This window comes from Erythrolamprus reginae, chromosome 1 (genome assembly GCF_031021105.1).
Source record: "Erythrolamprus reginae isolate rEryReg1 chromosome 1, rEryReg1.hap1, whole genome shotgun sequence".
In the NCBI taxonomy this organism is placed as follows: Eukaryota; Metazoa; Chordata; class Lepidosauria; order Squamata; family Dipsadidae; genus Erythrolamprus; species Erythrolamprus reginae.
This window is the reverse complement of record NC_091950.1, coordinates 181,406,486-181,422,505: the sequence shown is the minus strand read 5'-3', so window position 1 is coordinate 181,422,505 and position 16,020 is coordinate 181,406,486. Positions and strand designations below refer to the sequence as shown.

Below are 16,020 nucleotides of genomic sequence, written 5' to 3'. Positions count from 1 at the left end.
TCAGTTCAATTTTCATTCCATTGTGTGAAGAAATGTTCAGACTACTTTCCAAGTGAAAAAAGCTTTCAAAAAGACCAAACATAAGCACTGCAAATGAAGAGTTTTCGGTCCGGGTCAGGGTGACCCGGGAACATAACATTAGGGAGGTTTTTTTTTTCAGCAAGAAAGAAACCTCCCACCCCCCCAAAAAAATTCTCATAGAGAGAACCCCTGAAATGATGAAAAGTCATGAAATTTCAAGTTTCAGATATGCAGGGAAATTTTTTTACAGGGTCTCAAACCTTGATTTCGGGTCTCACAGACCCGAACAGAACAGCAGGGTTAAAAGCAAAGGGATTGAACAAAGGGATAGAAAATGAAGAAGTGGCTAAAACAGCGGAGTAGACTATGGAGAGTTAAAATTGAAAATTGCAACTCAAGCCCAAAATCTGTACTTTTGTACTTTAAAAGACTGGATAGAGATACAAAAGATAAAGTTAACAAGAGGAATTGTCTTATATTTGGATTACCCCTATAATCATGAAAGAGTGGGAAAGATTAAACCGGAAGAACCATAAACACCATTTATTACAGGCTGTGGAACTTACTGTATAGCAGCTAGACGATTTAAAAAGGCAAACTTATAATATTCTGGCACCTCTCAAAGATCTTGAGTTATTGGAAGCAGACTTTTTGTGACTAAAAATAGATTGTGTTGAATACATAAGTCTGATTTATTTGGGACCCAAGAAACATGGAGGAAATTGATCAGGTGGCAGTAATAGAAATATTCATAGACTTGTTTAATGGAGTGAAAAGAAAGCTGGGTTTGGAAACGATTGAAAAGACTAGACATGAGATTGAAGTGGAATTGAAAATAAGACTGGAGAATGCAAATGAAGAGACGACTGGAGAACATTCGGAGAGAGATGAAGATGAAGAAGAAAAGATTACTCGAAGTGAAATAAAGACTATAGACTATCTTAATGAATATCGTAAATACTATTCTGAATATTATGATGACTGTTACAGTGATCCCTCGAGTATCGCGAGGGTTACGTTCCAAGACCCCTCGCGATACTCGATTTTTCGCAATATAGTGGTGCGGAAGTAAAAACACCATCTGCGCATGCGCGCCCTTTTTTCCATGGCCGCGCATGCGCAGATGGTGTTTTTACTTCCGCACCCGGGAAGACCCAGGGAAGGTTCCTTCCGCCGCCCAGCAGCTGATCTGCTCGGCAGCGCCGCAGCAGCAGCGAGGAGCCGAAGATCGGGGTTTCCCTGCCGCCCACGCAAAGGGGAAACCGCGATCTTCGGCTCCTCGCTGCTGCTGCGCCCGCCGCTTGTCCGCCGCCTGCCTGCCGCTTGTCCGCCCGCCCCTTGTCCGCCGCCTGCCTGCCCACCTGCCCGCCGCTTGTCCGCCCGCTGCTTGTCCGCCCGCCGCTTGTCCGCCGCCTCGCTTGTCCGCCGCCTGCCTGCCTGCAGCAGCAGCGAGCAGACAAAGATCGGGGTTTCCCCGCCGCCCACGCAAAGGGGAAAGCCCGATTCGGCTCCTCGCTGCTGCCGCCGAGCAGATCAGCTGCTGGGTGGCCGCAGCAGCAGCGAGCAGACGAAGATCCGGGTTTCCCCGCCGCCCACGCAAAGGGGAAACCCCGGCTCCTCGCTGATGCGCGCGCCCGCCCGCCAGCCGCCCGCAAGCAAGAGGGGGAGAGATAGAGAAAGAGAGAGAAGGAAAGAAAGAGATGAGAGAGGGAGGAAGAGACTGTGAGAGAGGAAGAAGCAAGATAGAGAAAGAGAGAGAGGAAGAAAGATGAGAAAGGAAGGAAGAGAGTGACGTCATCGGGTGGAAAAATCGCGATATAGCGTTTCACGAAGAACGAGATCGCGAAAATCGCGGGATCACTGTACAGTGAAAGTTATGAATTTATTGAAAATAGTGATAAAGGGAAAAAAGGATATGGTTAAAAAAATTTATACAATGATCAAATAATTCATTTAAGAAAGTGGAAAGAAGTAAGGAACAAGAGTAGACAATGAGATAAAAAGAAGAGAAGAAGAGGTAGAAAAAAAGAAAAAGAGAAAGGATAGGGAATTAAGGATTTGGAGATGGAGAAAATTTAAATATAAAAAGACAAGTTGATAAATAAAAAGTAATTGGATGAAGGAAGCTAGAATATTATTGAAAAAAAATATACTGAATTAGAAACTAGATTTAGTAGTTATAAAATAGATGAATTTCTGAGATTTGACACATATAATGATTTTGATGGAATATAATCTATGTGGTTTTTTTTAACTTTTCTCTTCTATTAAATTATAAAATTACGTATTTGAAGGATAAACATAAATTGTACTGGGACCAAGTGATCTAAAACAACATAATGAATATAATAATATAATAATGAAAAATGCAGCAATGAATTTTGAAAGAGATCATGTGATTGAGATGATTATGATGATACTAAATTAAGAAAGAGGTCTTTTATTTATTTATGACAGAAATAGATAAACAATTGGAGGATATAATAAACAGAGGGTGTGAAAAGGATTTTTTAAAAGGATGTTTAAATGGAAAATATATATAAAAATCTGTGTTATTAAACTGATTTACGATAAATGTATAAAATTTATGGGGAGTAATTACAAATGCTGAAATGTATAATGATTTTTAATAAAAGATGGCACATCTAAATATATAAAATTACTGTGGGGCATGCAGCTATAAGATAAGAAACAAACATTGAGAAAAAGAGACTAAGAAAGGGGAGAGAGCAATAGGCCTTTTGCGTAGCCACCTCTTTCTCTCTCCTGGCCAAAAGAGTGCCCGTCACAGAAAGACTGCCTCCCAGCTGGGAGACCAAGATCAAGCCCCTTTGGCTTTATCTCGTGCCACCACCGCCTCCCTCCCTCACCTCCCACCACCCCTTCAGATCTGTCGCTGCCCTTTCAACTGTGCCTGTCACCATCGCCTCCTTCGCTCGCAGCAGAAAGCACGGCTCACAGATACGAGAACGCTAACAATTGAGAGGCGAATTCACAACCCTCCTCTCCCCCAGGACTAGCTGGGCTCCTTTGGGCTCTGCCTACGGCAATTTAAAATACACTTCTGCCCACAAGGAAGAGCAGGCGAGCATCAATCCCTATGTCTGCGCAGGCAGGAGTGTGTTTTAAAATGATGCCACAGGCAATCCAGAGCAGCCGAGCCAGTCCTGCGGGGTGTGCATGGAGCCGCCTCTCGATTGCTCCTTCTCTCGTGTGTGCAGCAAGGGGGAGAATTGGGACAGGCAGAAGCCACTGGGTAAAGAGCGACCAGAATCGAGGGAATCCTCACCTGTAATAGCCAAAGTTTGGTAGAAAGAAAGAAAGAAAGAAAGAAAGAAAGAAAGAAAGAAAGAAAGAAAGAAAGAAAGAAAGAAAGAAAGACTTCTGCTGCTTCTGCTTTTGGCTGCATGGGAGGAAAGCAACAGAAGTCTTTCTTTCTTTGCCCCAAACTCTGGCTCTTCGGCTTCCAAATCCAGCCAGGGCAGTGGCCACTCTGGACAAGCACTCTTTACCCAGCAGCTTCTGCCTGTCCTGATTCTCTCCTTTGCCCTGACGGGTGTCTCACAGTGCCAGACGCGTGTCCTACCTGGGATTTGTAGCTTCATTGCGTTCTTCAGAGTTGTGTTCAGGGAAGAAAGCCTATTGTACCAGTAACCCATTGTACCGGCAAAAGAAAATTTTTCATGAGTTCACGAAGTTTGATTAAACCCATGAGAAGTTTTTTTTTACCGGTACAATGGGCTTTCTTCCCTGGACACAATGCTGAGGAATGTGATGGAGCTACAAGTCCCAGGTAGGACACGTGTCTCGCAGTGGAGCGCAATTTGGAAGTGGCAGATGACGCGCCTCCTGCACCCCCAAAATAATAAGGCCTTTCCGATAATAAGCAAGGGGCATTTGGGGAGGGTGTCAAAAAAAAAAATAAGCCCCTGTCTTGTTTTCAGGAAAACACAGCATTGGAAGCAAACACTAGAAATAATGTAGTTCAAATCATCTCTGTAATTCATAGTGTTGTTTCAATCTCAGGTGATCTCAAGATTAACTCCCATCTCTGTATAAATATACTTGCTATTTGAATCGCTAAATATAAAATCTAAGAAAACATTTATGTTTTTGTCCTAGAATTAGGAAATCTGCAAAAGTCTGCACTGGGGTTTTTAGATTCCCTTATAAATAGAGAAAGCATGAAAAACAAAACTAGAAATGCCTTTCAATTTGTTTATCTTGAAATTGGCTTAAATAAGATTATCTATCTATCTATCTATCTATCTATCTATCTATCTATCTATCTATCTATCTATCTATCTATCTACCTACCTACCTACCTACCTACCTTTCCTCATATAAATACTGTATTAGAACAGGGGAGAAATGCCCAGCGAGATGGATTTCTTCAATGTTTTAAGAGGTGGGAAATGATACTGGAAAGCATACTTTCAGTAATTCAAAGTTAAACACTATTCTTTGTATTATTATTTTCCCTTCCATGTCATATATTCATACATTTCACTAAAAACTTTATAAATATTCATACACTTGTTTTAAAGAGCTACAGTGAGAGAGAAAATTGAGATTTAAAAAATCTTCCCATTAGCCATATATGCAAATATTTAGAAAATGTTCCATTAAAGTTGCTAGGGTTGGCCTCTAAATATATGAGCAAAATATTATAATGCTAATGAGGGAAATAGCTCATTACACAATGGTTTTCTAGTGACCGTAATAAAGCTTAAAAGCATTGGCCTAAGCATTTGCATTACAGGGTTTCTCAATTCATAGTGTTTAACGTGTCTAACCTGATGAGTATTTCAATGTTAAGCTGTCTGTTCTAATAGTTCTGAAATATTCTTCATTGACAATTGATCAGTAAGACCTGTTCCATACCTCAGTTTTTATTTTATTATCTCCAAAGCACAGGTGCTGTAGGTAGGCTGCAGCGTTGGCCTGAACTGATGGAAACTGGTGCTGAAGCATATGAATCACTTCTGGCAACTCTGGATCCCGCCATGCAAATTCTCTTCAGTAGATAAGAAAATTCAAGGAAAAGAGTGAATGCATTGTTATTTCATGAGATTTATTAATTAGACCCTAAGAAAGTTGGGTTTGGGGATGTGCGTCATGTAACATTTATATCCAATAATAATGTGAATATTTGGATATTGGTAACTAAACTTAACTAAATTAAATCAGAAGTGAAGAAATGAAATTGAAGGAATCACTGGAGGATTTATTTGTATTATTCTAGGGCTAATTGCATGTAACAGATTAAAGTATCATTTATACTTGCCTGGGATCTTTCTGGATGCTATCTATAGATGGAGATCTTGTTGTTCCCTCATCAGCAGGGACTGCATGTTGCATCCTATTATAATTCGATTCAGACATCCGATAATGAAGTGACCTATAGGGCTCTGCGTAGGTAACTGTTGAGTTCAGCGCATAATTATTTCTTTGGTATGTAAGAGTGCTACGCTGACTAGATGTTCTTTGTAGATTTCCAACACCTGGTATACCAAATAATTATGAGAATACTACCCTGTACAATTAACAAACACATAGTATACTGTATATATATACAGACATACAGTATATGCTTTGTCTTAATTCCTTTTCAAGGATGTTAAAAATACCTTGAATGCTTCTCTCTCTATTGGTTTGTGAAGAATGAAGCTAAGCAGAAGGTATCGGTGAACCTAAACTAAATTGAAACCTTCCTGCATCACACTAATGCAGTATTACTCAACTTCAGCAACTTAAAGACTTACGGGCCTCAAAATTTCCAGAATTCCCCTAGCCAGCATGCTGGGCAGCAGGGAGAGGAGGGATTCTGGGAGTTGAAGCCCACACATCTTAAAGCTGCTGAAGTGAAGAAATACTGGATTAATGGCTCCTAGGTTCATCATTATTTTCTCTGCTGAGCCAATCAAATGCTTATGAGTATTAAAGGCAATAAACTTATCCTAGTGGTGCTCTCATTAAATATATTTGGAAATAAGCATTGATCAATACTTCAAGGTTTATTGCTCAATAAATATCAATAGTATTGTTCACACAGTGAAGGAGGATTTATGTGAGAGACAAATTCCACAATGCCTTTTCTCATATTGCTTGTCATAGATCTACATTCCTTCAGGTTTTTATGGGATTCAAAGGAGATGAATAGCTGAGGTACTTCCTTCTGTGAACTTCCTTAGGTAAGTTGTTTTAGGATGCAAGGTACAGTGTTTATGTAAAAAAATATTTTGAAGTTTAATTTCAGTACTGATTGACTTTTTAATCTCTTAACACTTTATCTTCCAAATGGGTTAGTCATAAAGGTGATAAATAGAACTAAATCCAAATTTAGCCCTTCTTTGAAGTTAATCAACTGAAATTAATGGAATATAAATTAGCCATGACAAAAACTGGATTTGGTCTGCAATAAATAATGCATTTAGTTAATGACTTGTTTAGAACTAAAATAAATTTGGCCTACAGTAATACTTTCCTACATTTTCCTCCTTGTAAATCACAACATCTGCTCCAAATTTGCTTTGGTTTGGGTTTTTTTTTAAAAAAGCGAAATGTCATTTTTTTTCACTAAGCATTCACACTAAACAGTATTTAATGTTTACATTGCTTTATACTTTTTATCAAAATTTAGGAATATTGTTTCAACCTCACTGGTTGCCTCTGAGCAAATTATCTCTAAATCAGTCTACCTTATCTTATGTTTCTGGATGAAAGGTGGAATATAAACTATATTCACAACAATAAGAATATAATGTTGGTATAGATGTTTTAGGATAACAGAGAAATAACAACTTCAAACTTACCTGAGCCAGTTCGATATAATGCAGTTTGGGATCCTTGGGGTATATCACCTGTTCCATGGCTTGGACTGTGGTACACTGGACTATAATAAGGTCTACCTTCATAAATGGGAGTGATATGTAAATCAGGAGATACATTAGAACGTAACTCCTGTCCAAGTTGACTATGTTGACTAGCATATGAACTCCTTAAGCCTACAAAATAAAGCATAAAAAAGTAGTAAATGGCGATTGCCATGTATGATGATTACCATGAGTTAATCTTTTTTCTTTCTCCAGGTTTTTGTCAGTGCTCAGGGAAAGAACAAAACCACAAGAAAAGTTTACAGCCCTAAAAGGGGAAACACTGAAGTAAGTAGGAAACAATTTAAGCTAAATAAATTAATATCTAGACTTACAGACTTTTGGAATGAATTGGCATCCTGTTAATTGCCCTTTATTGCTCCTAAAAATTTCACTATTTGCTAATTTACTTCTTTTGGAAAGGACTAGCCAATTTTCTTAATCAGTTGTTCCACATGATTTAGGAACCTATTTTTCTCTTTTGGTTTTCTTGCTTTCATTTGGATCTAAAGTGAAAAGTTCAGATTCTCTGCTGGCATGTTCTCTTATTTATAACTCATATGATTTTTCTGTTTGTTTAATCTTTGTCCTCAAATTCTCAATCTCACTGTTATCCAGATCTGTATTCATTGTTCAAGTTGACAGGGAAATAAAATATGTGAAAATTGATGTACCATAGTGCTGTTATAGTTAATAATATTTTGTTTATTACCTAGTATATTGCCTTAGGTTTAGAAAGCAATCCCTCCCTTAAGTGATCATTCCAACATAAATCAAAAGTTGACCCGTAGCTATATATGATGCAGTACAAATAAACTGGCCAAACTAGAAAGTACATCACATTTACTTCATTTCCAATTCTCTGATTTATGGACGTTTGCTTTTTGATCCTTTAAAGCAGTGAAACTTTCTCCACATTTTGGCCATGTCACCTTCACTGTGTCAGAAGGTTCCATGAAAAATGTGTCGTTATACCTACAACCTTTCTTCTCAAGTGTTTGCCAGCAATATTTAACATTTAGGCAGTATAAAAACCAGAACATCTTGGGATTTTGGAGGACATGGCTGGTGCTGCTGTTATTGAAAAATAAGACTTTTTCACGTCTCAGTGGTGTTCTGACCTTTCTTCCTCTACCCCCCCCAGTTTTGGTGCGGCTGCCTAGCCAAACTTCTTGACATATAATACCAACCGATGTAATGTTTCAATAGATTGACTGAAATAAGAATAAAGTCAGTGAGAATTTGGAAACATATAGCAGATGTACATTTGGTACATAATGTACCATTCCCAACGAACTGTAAGTTATCATTTTTAAATTATTTTTTCCTAAGATCCATGTGTACAATTGGGACAATTAAACATTTAAATTTACAGTGCATCTGAGAGGCTGTGTTTAATTTACGCCTGACAACACAATTCCACTCTTCAAACAGATAAAAAAGCAGTCTTGCAACTTAAATATTTGTTTATCTATCATATTAGCATACATATACACACACCCTTTCCATCTCAGCTAAGTTATTCTGGATGGTTTTACAAATATGTACTGTATTTTATCTTTATTCTTATACTCTGGGTGGTTTTACAAATTTGTACTGTATTTTATCCTTATTTTGTAAGCTGCCTTAAGTCTGCGGAGAAAGGCGGCGTAGAAATCCAACCAAATAAATAAATTAAAAAATGTGGTTTAAAAGAATCCTGAAGATAATTTATCTCACAAAGCCATTATGAATGGTCGTTAAAGAATTCTGAAATAAAAGGTCATCAATATTAAGATGACAAGCAACTCCCCCCACTCCCCTATTATCTAAATGAAATAGCAAATGCCCTAAGGACATTTTTGGAAGTCTAAATGAGATTGATGTATTTAAAATGAAATAGATAATGCAGAAATACAGAAAAGGGGAGAATGTCACAGAGTTTATTGTGGTTAATCTTAAAAATCAGATCGGTTTCTTGAGGTACAAGTAACCAACCAGAGATACTCTCTGTTGGATGTTAAATAGCTTCTCTGAATTAGTCAGAGATTTTCCAAAATCAGTTAGTAAGTGCTTTCTATTAGAGAGGTTAATGACTGCAATGTATAGTAAGCTGGGCTAGCTCTGCTCTGTAGAAATAATTTAAATTATTTCTATTCTGATAATCAGGGTTGATGATTGCTAACTTGGAAAGCTTTCAAAGGAGAAATTCATGGAAGGCAGACCCTTTGAGGCTTATTAGTTTGAACATTTAATATTACTTTTAAGTTGGAACAGCATGCCTCCAACTACCAGCAAGAGAGCATGATGGCTCCTGTGAGCACACTGGAAGGATGTGGTTGACCATTTCAAGAAATAAAATGCTCGATTAAGATGGGCTTGGGTCTGATTTAGCAAAGTCATTCTTATTTTCTTATATCAGACTTGTGCAATGGGATTGCTCCATTAGAAAATATAATTGATTATAATACCAACATATTTGTTTATGGAACACCACTAATTATTACATACTACCCTTTCAGCATCTTTTCAGATAAATTAGCATCTTCCTGGACATCCTGATCAGCAGAGACCACAAAGGCAAACTAGAAAAACAAAAGTCTACAGAAAAGCCATCAATAGTAACTAGCTACCAAAGCCAAAACCCAACTTCCCACAAGAGAAGCTGCATAATGACTTTACTTAAATGAGCCCAAACACTTTGCAGCAACCTAAAACAGCAGAAAAAGAAAACAGCATTTATACAACATATTCCATCAAAATGGATATCTACGCAACTTTATCAAAATGCCCCTGACCACTCAACTCAATACAGCACAACCAACATAAACCCTAATTACACTGCCATACATCAAGAATATCTCAGACTCTTATGACCACATGGAATCAGCATAGCACACAAGTCAATGAAAGCCCTCAAAACATCCTAAGTAGACTACCCCCCCCCCCAACAAAAACTAACAACCCCATAAGAAAAAGCAGGAGTCATCTACAATGTATGAACTGCCACTATATAGGACAAACAAGCAGAAGACTGGCAGAATTCATCCACAAACATCATGACATAATGAAAAATCCTTAATTTCCCAACTTATAGACATTTAACCATAGTTTCAATTGGGAAAATGTGACCCATCCTAGACCAGGCCAAGTTCAAAAAGACCCAAGTATTTATGTGGATTCTCAATTAACCAGGTCATGGTTGTCTCAAAGGTACTTTTTCCCAAGAGGCAACTGGACTTTCTGATTTTCCTTTGAAGACATTTAGCTTCTCATCGAAGCATCTTCTTCAGATTCTTGGAGGGAAGCAAAATGTCTTCAACCCCTCCACCCCCGAAAGTACAGTTGCCTCTTGGAAAAAGCACCTTTGGGACAAAAAGACCCTAGCACCTCTCCACCAGCAATCAGCACCTAGATCGGCACAGATGAACTCCAAGGTTAACATCAGACCAACAATCAAATAAACAAAACCCCAATCAAGAAACTGTCAAAGAGCCAACAGAAAACAGCTCAACCAAAGAATCTCTAAGATCACCCCCACCTACACTGACAAGGCAAGCCACCAAATATAAACTGACAGCAAGCTTCACTCCTTACTAGCACTGACGATGTTACCTAGTCTGAGTAATGAAATGTCTGCTAGAAAACGAACAAGCTCAGAGAGCACAAGGACTTCTCATCTCAACATATGTTCCATATATACTAGACCAGTATTTCTTAAAATATGCTTCCTGTATTTTAGCCAATTTTATTGTATTTTAACCAGTCACAGTTTTATGACGACCAATGTGGTCCTTTTTCTCTTTCTTGATATGGTCGATTGACTAATCAAATAAAGTTGTATTTATTTATTTACCGTATTTGCTCCTAGGATTCCTAGAAATTCCCGAGATCTCCTCAGGAATCCAGAAAAATCAAAATTATTTGCCAGCCTATATTAAAAAATAATATATTAAAATTATTCGGGAGCCCATTTTTGCTGGCAGGGGCACTACGGGCCGGTCCTTCACTGTTTCCAAGGCAGCCCCTGCAGGCCAAACCTAAGCATCCTGCAGGCCGCATATGGTCCCTGAGCCTTGAGTTTGACACACCTGACTTAAACACTCATGCATATTTTCACTGAAATTTGCTGAATCAAGCACAAAGTATCAACTTTTCAGAATCTCTTATGAGATAAATTTAAATGCCTTTTCTCGGCTGCCATATTTTATTTCTTAACCTGTAAAGTTTATCTATGCCGGTTTTATCTGTTTTGAAAAATATCACTACATAAAAATGAGATAATTTCAGAGCATGTTTCTAAAGAAAGCATTTGAAATTGAAACATATCTTTTGCTGAAATTATACTAATGATTGCGAGGCAGCAAAAGGATAGGATTTGCTAACAAAAAATATAACAAATAAAATATAACAACAGCTAACAAAAAAAATAAATAATCCTTCCATTCACCACCATCCAGTCAGAGCTAAAGAAGCTTCTTGAATGGGAAGCGAAACTTTTTCAAAGAAAAACAAGAAAGTATAATTGCCTCTTTAAAAAGCAGTTTTGGGACACCCGTGACCTGAATGTCTGAGAATTTCCATAGACATTTAACGAAGAATATAGTTACCTGTAAGGTAATACTGGTGCCAACATTATTGGGTTTTCATGCCAGATGAAGACCTGTTTGGGTTTTTTTAAATTCTCGGATTTGATAATTCATGTCATGTTTTACCAGACCTTTATCTTTTAAATGCCCCACGACACTTGTTCATTATACCTTTATACTGTATTTTAAAGTAATTTATTATTGATTTTACTCGGTGCAACTCCTTTCTCTCTTTTTAAAAGGACTGCAATTTGCTATGTGAGCCAACAGATTGTGGGGGAGTTACAAATTTTCCAAACAAATAATTAAATATCATGTTGGCTACTAACGGTATAATTATCAAATGCAAAAGTAATGTTTCAATAGCCTCCCCTACCCCCCACCCCCAAAAAAGTAGTTTGTACTTTTCTAATTCTAGAGATACTTGTATAACCCTATGGTCAAATAGTGAACATTTCTCAAAATGTTCTTATAAAAAAATATGAAAACATTTTCTCCCATTGAATTGATTCAGACTTGAAAAAAATGGCAGAAAGGTTTTTTTTTAAGATAAATGCAAACTAAATACTCTGAGAGATTAAGAGGACATTCTACAATGTGATTCATCATTTTTTAGGCCAACTAAGATAATAGAATTTAATTCTTATCATTTGTTATTGAGTTGCAGAGGTCTTCAAACTTGGCATTTTTAAGACTTGTGGACTTCAATTCCCAGAATTCTTCAGCCAGCTATGCTGGCTGGAGAATTCTGGGAATTGAAGTCCACAAGTCTTAAAGTTGCCAAGTTTAGGGATCCCTGAGGTAGAGCATAATCATTTGTGCACTGCAACTAGTGAAGGGCTACCCAAATTTTTACTACCACACTGTGGGCGTGGTTTATGCAGGATGCCCTGCATTTTCCTTTCATCTTTCAGTGCAAATTGGGTGCTCTGGGGTGGAGCTCCATTTTCGCTACCCCACTGCGTTTCCTACCGTCTAGGCAGCAGACCACCCCGACTGCAACCAAATGCATATGTGTGAGATCTGACATATATTTACAGCACAGAAGTATTAGTACATGTGTGTTTTGTTTAGATTTAATTATTCTTTGTCAGCTTGAAATTCAGTTCTGACTTGGAAAAGAAAAGAAAAAACCCTAAAAATATGCAACTATACTAACTATTATTTTTGAATGAATCAACTCTTCTTTTAAAAAAATCCAGTTTCAGAAAAATAGATGCAATAATTGCTTCTGATAACTCCATTTGTCATCAATGTAACATATAACTGCACAAAATTTTAAGTTGTGTCTTTACCTTTTTACTAACCTGTAAGGCTGTCAGGACGAGGTGGGACCATTCTTTCATAGATATCATACTGCTGTGCATATTGCTCAATGTCATGAAGTGTCTGTTGCAATGACGTTCCCAAATGTTGTGGAACAGCAGTCATCCCAGAGCGCTTTGGTGATGAAGATCCAACTTGAGTTAAAGGTGGAGAGGCTACTCTTGTCTGCGTATCATTTATTGTGAGAGGTGAACCAACTCTGACTGAAGGCTGGTATTGAGGAGTTCCTCCATTGGGGTTGGTTGATTGCCTAGATGTTATTGAACCAATTCTGCGCACTGCTACTGGTGAGGCAGGCCTCTGTGTAGTAAATGGAGATGCTGCTCTTTGAACAGGTAATGTTGAGAAAACATTAGAGCTGACAGATCGTGACTCAGTAATAGATGGCGAACCATAGCCACTTCCTAAAGAAGTTCTGAGTGATCCCCTTGAAGGGGAAACTCCTGTGGTGGTTACATATGAGGGAGATTGGGCCCTTGATGGAACAGAACTTACACGTCTCATGGCTCTGTTGGTGGAAGCTATGTTTGGTGCTGTCTATTAAAAAGGAGAAAAATAACGATATCAACAAAATAAATTTAAGTGAAAAGATTACGTGAAAACCTCATATAGATTTGGGATTAGGCCCATTGGATGCCCTGGAAAGTACTTCTGAATAGGGCTGAACTCTCAATTTCTCCCAATGAAAAGTAAAAATACTTTTGTTACATTGAGCCTAAAATATTGTTGAACAATTTTATGTATTACACTATCCATCAAGAATGCATTATTAGAGGACATTGAACATTTTCTACTAAATAGAAACATTAAAAATTAAATAGAATATTATTTTTCAGGTTTCCTTGAGAGAGGCTGTAAAGATAGTAACCCTGTAAAGTGATGATATAATTATAACATTATAATTTTATATAACTGTATCTTTAGTTTAACAGTCATCTTTTCATAATGAATATAGGTTCAGATTTATATAGATGACTTACCTCATATAAACTAGTTATAACAATAAACAATATTTTTGTTGTGTTTATCTTTATTTTTGTGGAATAGCTATGAAAAATATTGTGTTGTTTCATTGTTTTTTATTTTTATAAATATTATATGTTTTTTAAATAATATGTGGACAATCATGGCTTAAGACAATTATATTAATACAGTACTTGGTAAATATTATTTATTTATATGATATATATATCAAGGTATAATTTTGTGTACTTTTCTCAAATGTATGTTCATGTGCACACTTTCAAAACTTAAAATTCACTTTTGCAAGCAGCTTTTCAATTGCTATGGTATTTTTGTTTTTTTTTTAAGAACAATAAATTAACTGAGCAAATGTTGCAAACTTAAAACATTGGGCGCTTTATATGGGCAGAACAGTACCCAGGAATAGAACATATTCTTCCTATAATCTGCCCATTCGCCACATCTGCTCAAAAGAGTTGGAAGCCTTTTTTTAGCAGATTTGGAAGAAAATGAAGACTGAAGGGGGATGCTGTTAAGAAGGAAACGAGTGCTCCCTGTGTGGAAACAAATCAATACTATAATAAAAGAACCGTTGTACTCACCTGAACGGTCTTCTCCAGGTCCTGGAAGGAGAGTCCATCATGGGTTTAGCTCGAGTCTTATTGGTAGGGACTGAGTTATAAATTAATATAATTATCATATTAATTAGGTACCGCCCCCTTGCTGCCCCTGTACCTCAGTTTTAAAAAACGAATTCTAGTAGTAACAGAAATTTATTGAACAACCAACCACAACCAGTAACTGAATGCCACAATAACCATGGTTCAATGGGAGGGTATGGACTCTCCTTCCAGGACCTGGAGAAGACCGTTCAGGTGAGTACAACGGTTCTTCTCCCATGTCTCTGGAAGGAGAGTCCATCATGGGATATACCCAAGTTCCAGAGTTCCAGGGAGGGAATCATTGAATCATGTCCTAGTAGGATCACACACTTGCTGTAAAACTCTCCTCCCAAAGGACGCCTCGGCTGAAGCAAATGTGTCCAGTTTATAGTGCCGTATAAAGGTGGTAGGGGAGGCCCACGTGGCCGCCCTACAGATGTCCTCTATCGATGCCTGTGTAGCCCATGCCGCTGAAGTAGCGGCACTGCGAGTCGAATGAGCCGTGATTCCACTAGGCAATGTCCGGGAATCTGCTTTGTATGCCTCTGTGATACAAAGCTTCAACCACTGGCTAATGGTCTGCGAAGACACCTTGAGGCCCAATCGATGTTGACTAAACGAGACAAACAGAGCCTCCGACTTGCGGAAAGGAGCAGTGCGCCTAATATAGAGTTTCACAGCTCTGCGCACGTCTACCTTATGCCACTTAAGCTCCAGCGGATGTGACCCATGCACGCAGAAATCTGGCAGGGCAAGTTCCTGTGTCCGATGAAAATGGGTGTTGACCTTTGGTATGAACGTTGGGTCCAAACGGAGAACAACCTTATTAGGATGAAACGTACAGAGGTCCGGCCTTACTGACAAGGCAGACAGTTCCGACACTCGTCGTGCCGATGTAATGGCCACCAAGAACGCAGTCTTAAGGGATAACATCCTTAAAGAAACCGTCCTCAGCGGCTCGAATGGTGGCGCTGTGAGCGCTTGTAATACTATGGTAAGATCCCAAGTAGGAAAACGTCGTATTGGTGGGGGATGCCGATTGGCAGCCCCTTTCAGAAAGTCCCTGATCAAGGCATGGTGAGCCAACGAACCACCATTTTCAGGTCGAACAATCGTTGCCAAAGCTGCCACCTGTCTTTTTAAGGTGTTGGGCGCCAGCCCTTTCTCTAGGCCGGATTGTAAGAATTCCAACACCAGTACTACACTAGCGTCCTGCGGTCGCTGATGTCTATCCCTACAAAAGGTGGTGAATGCGGTCCAAGTGGCCTGGTAAATCCTAGTCGTTGAAGGCCTCCTGGCCGACTGGATCGTAGTAATGACATTCTCAGGAATATGCCAGGCTCTCAATCTGTCCCCTTCAAGCGCCAAGCGGTCAGATGGAACCACTGTGGCTCCGGATGAGAGATTGCTCCCTGAGTGAGGATGATTTGGTCGTCCGGGATCCGCCAGGGTGGAACGATCGAGAGTCCCATTAGGTCGGCGAACCAAGCCCTCCGCGGCCAATGGGGTGCCATCAGGATGATCTCCGCCTGTTCCACTATGATCTTCTCTATCACCTTGGGAATAAGTGGTGTTGGCGGGAAAGCGTATAGCAGTTCTTTGGGC

The 16,020-nt window shown here is 38.8% G+C and overlaps 1 protein-coding gene across 8 annotated transcripts in view; it reads right to left on the bottom strand.

Annotated features, from left to right (window-relative positions):
* PKP4 (plakophilin 4) overlaps nt 1–16,020 on the bottom strand; it is a 177,027-nt gene that overhangs the window by 47,559 nt on the left and 113,448 nt on the right. For 2 of the 8 annotated variants that reach the window (XM_070731562.1, XM_070731560.1), the window contains exons 7-10: nt 12,772–13,327; nt 6,837–7,028; nt 5,309–5,525; nt 4,906–5,038 (exon numbers count right to left, since the gene is read on the bottom strand). In XM_070731562.1, coding sequence (XP_070587663.1) covers nt 4,906–5,038; nt 5,309–5,525; nt 6,837–7,028; nt 12,772–13,327 — 1,098 coding nt within the window. The remainder of the gene's footprint in view (nt 1–4,905; nt 5,039–5,308; nt 5,526–6,836; nt 7,029–12,771; nt 13,328–16,020) is intronic. The other 6 variants (XM_070731564.1, XM_070731563.1, XM_070731566.1 and 3 more) reach the window with 3 other exon arrangements.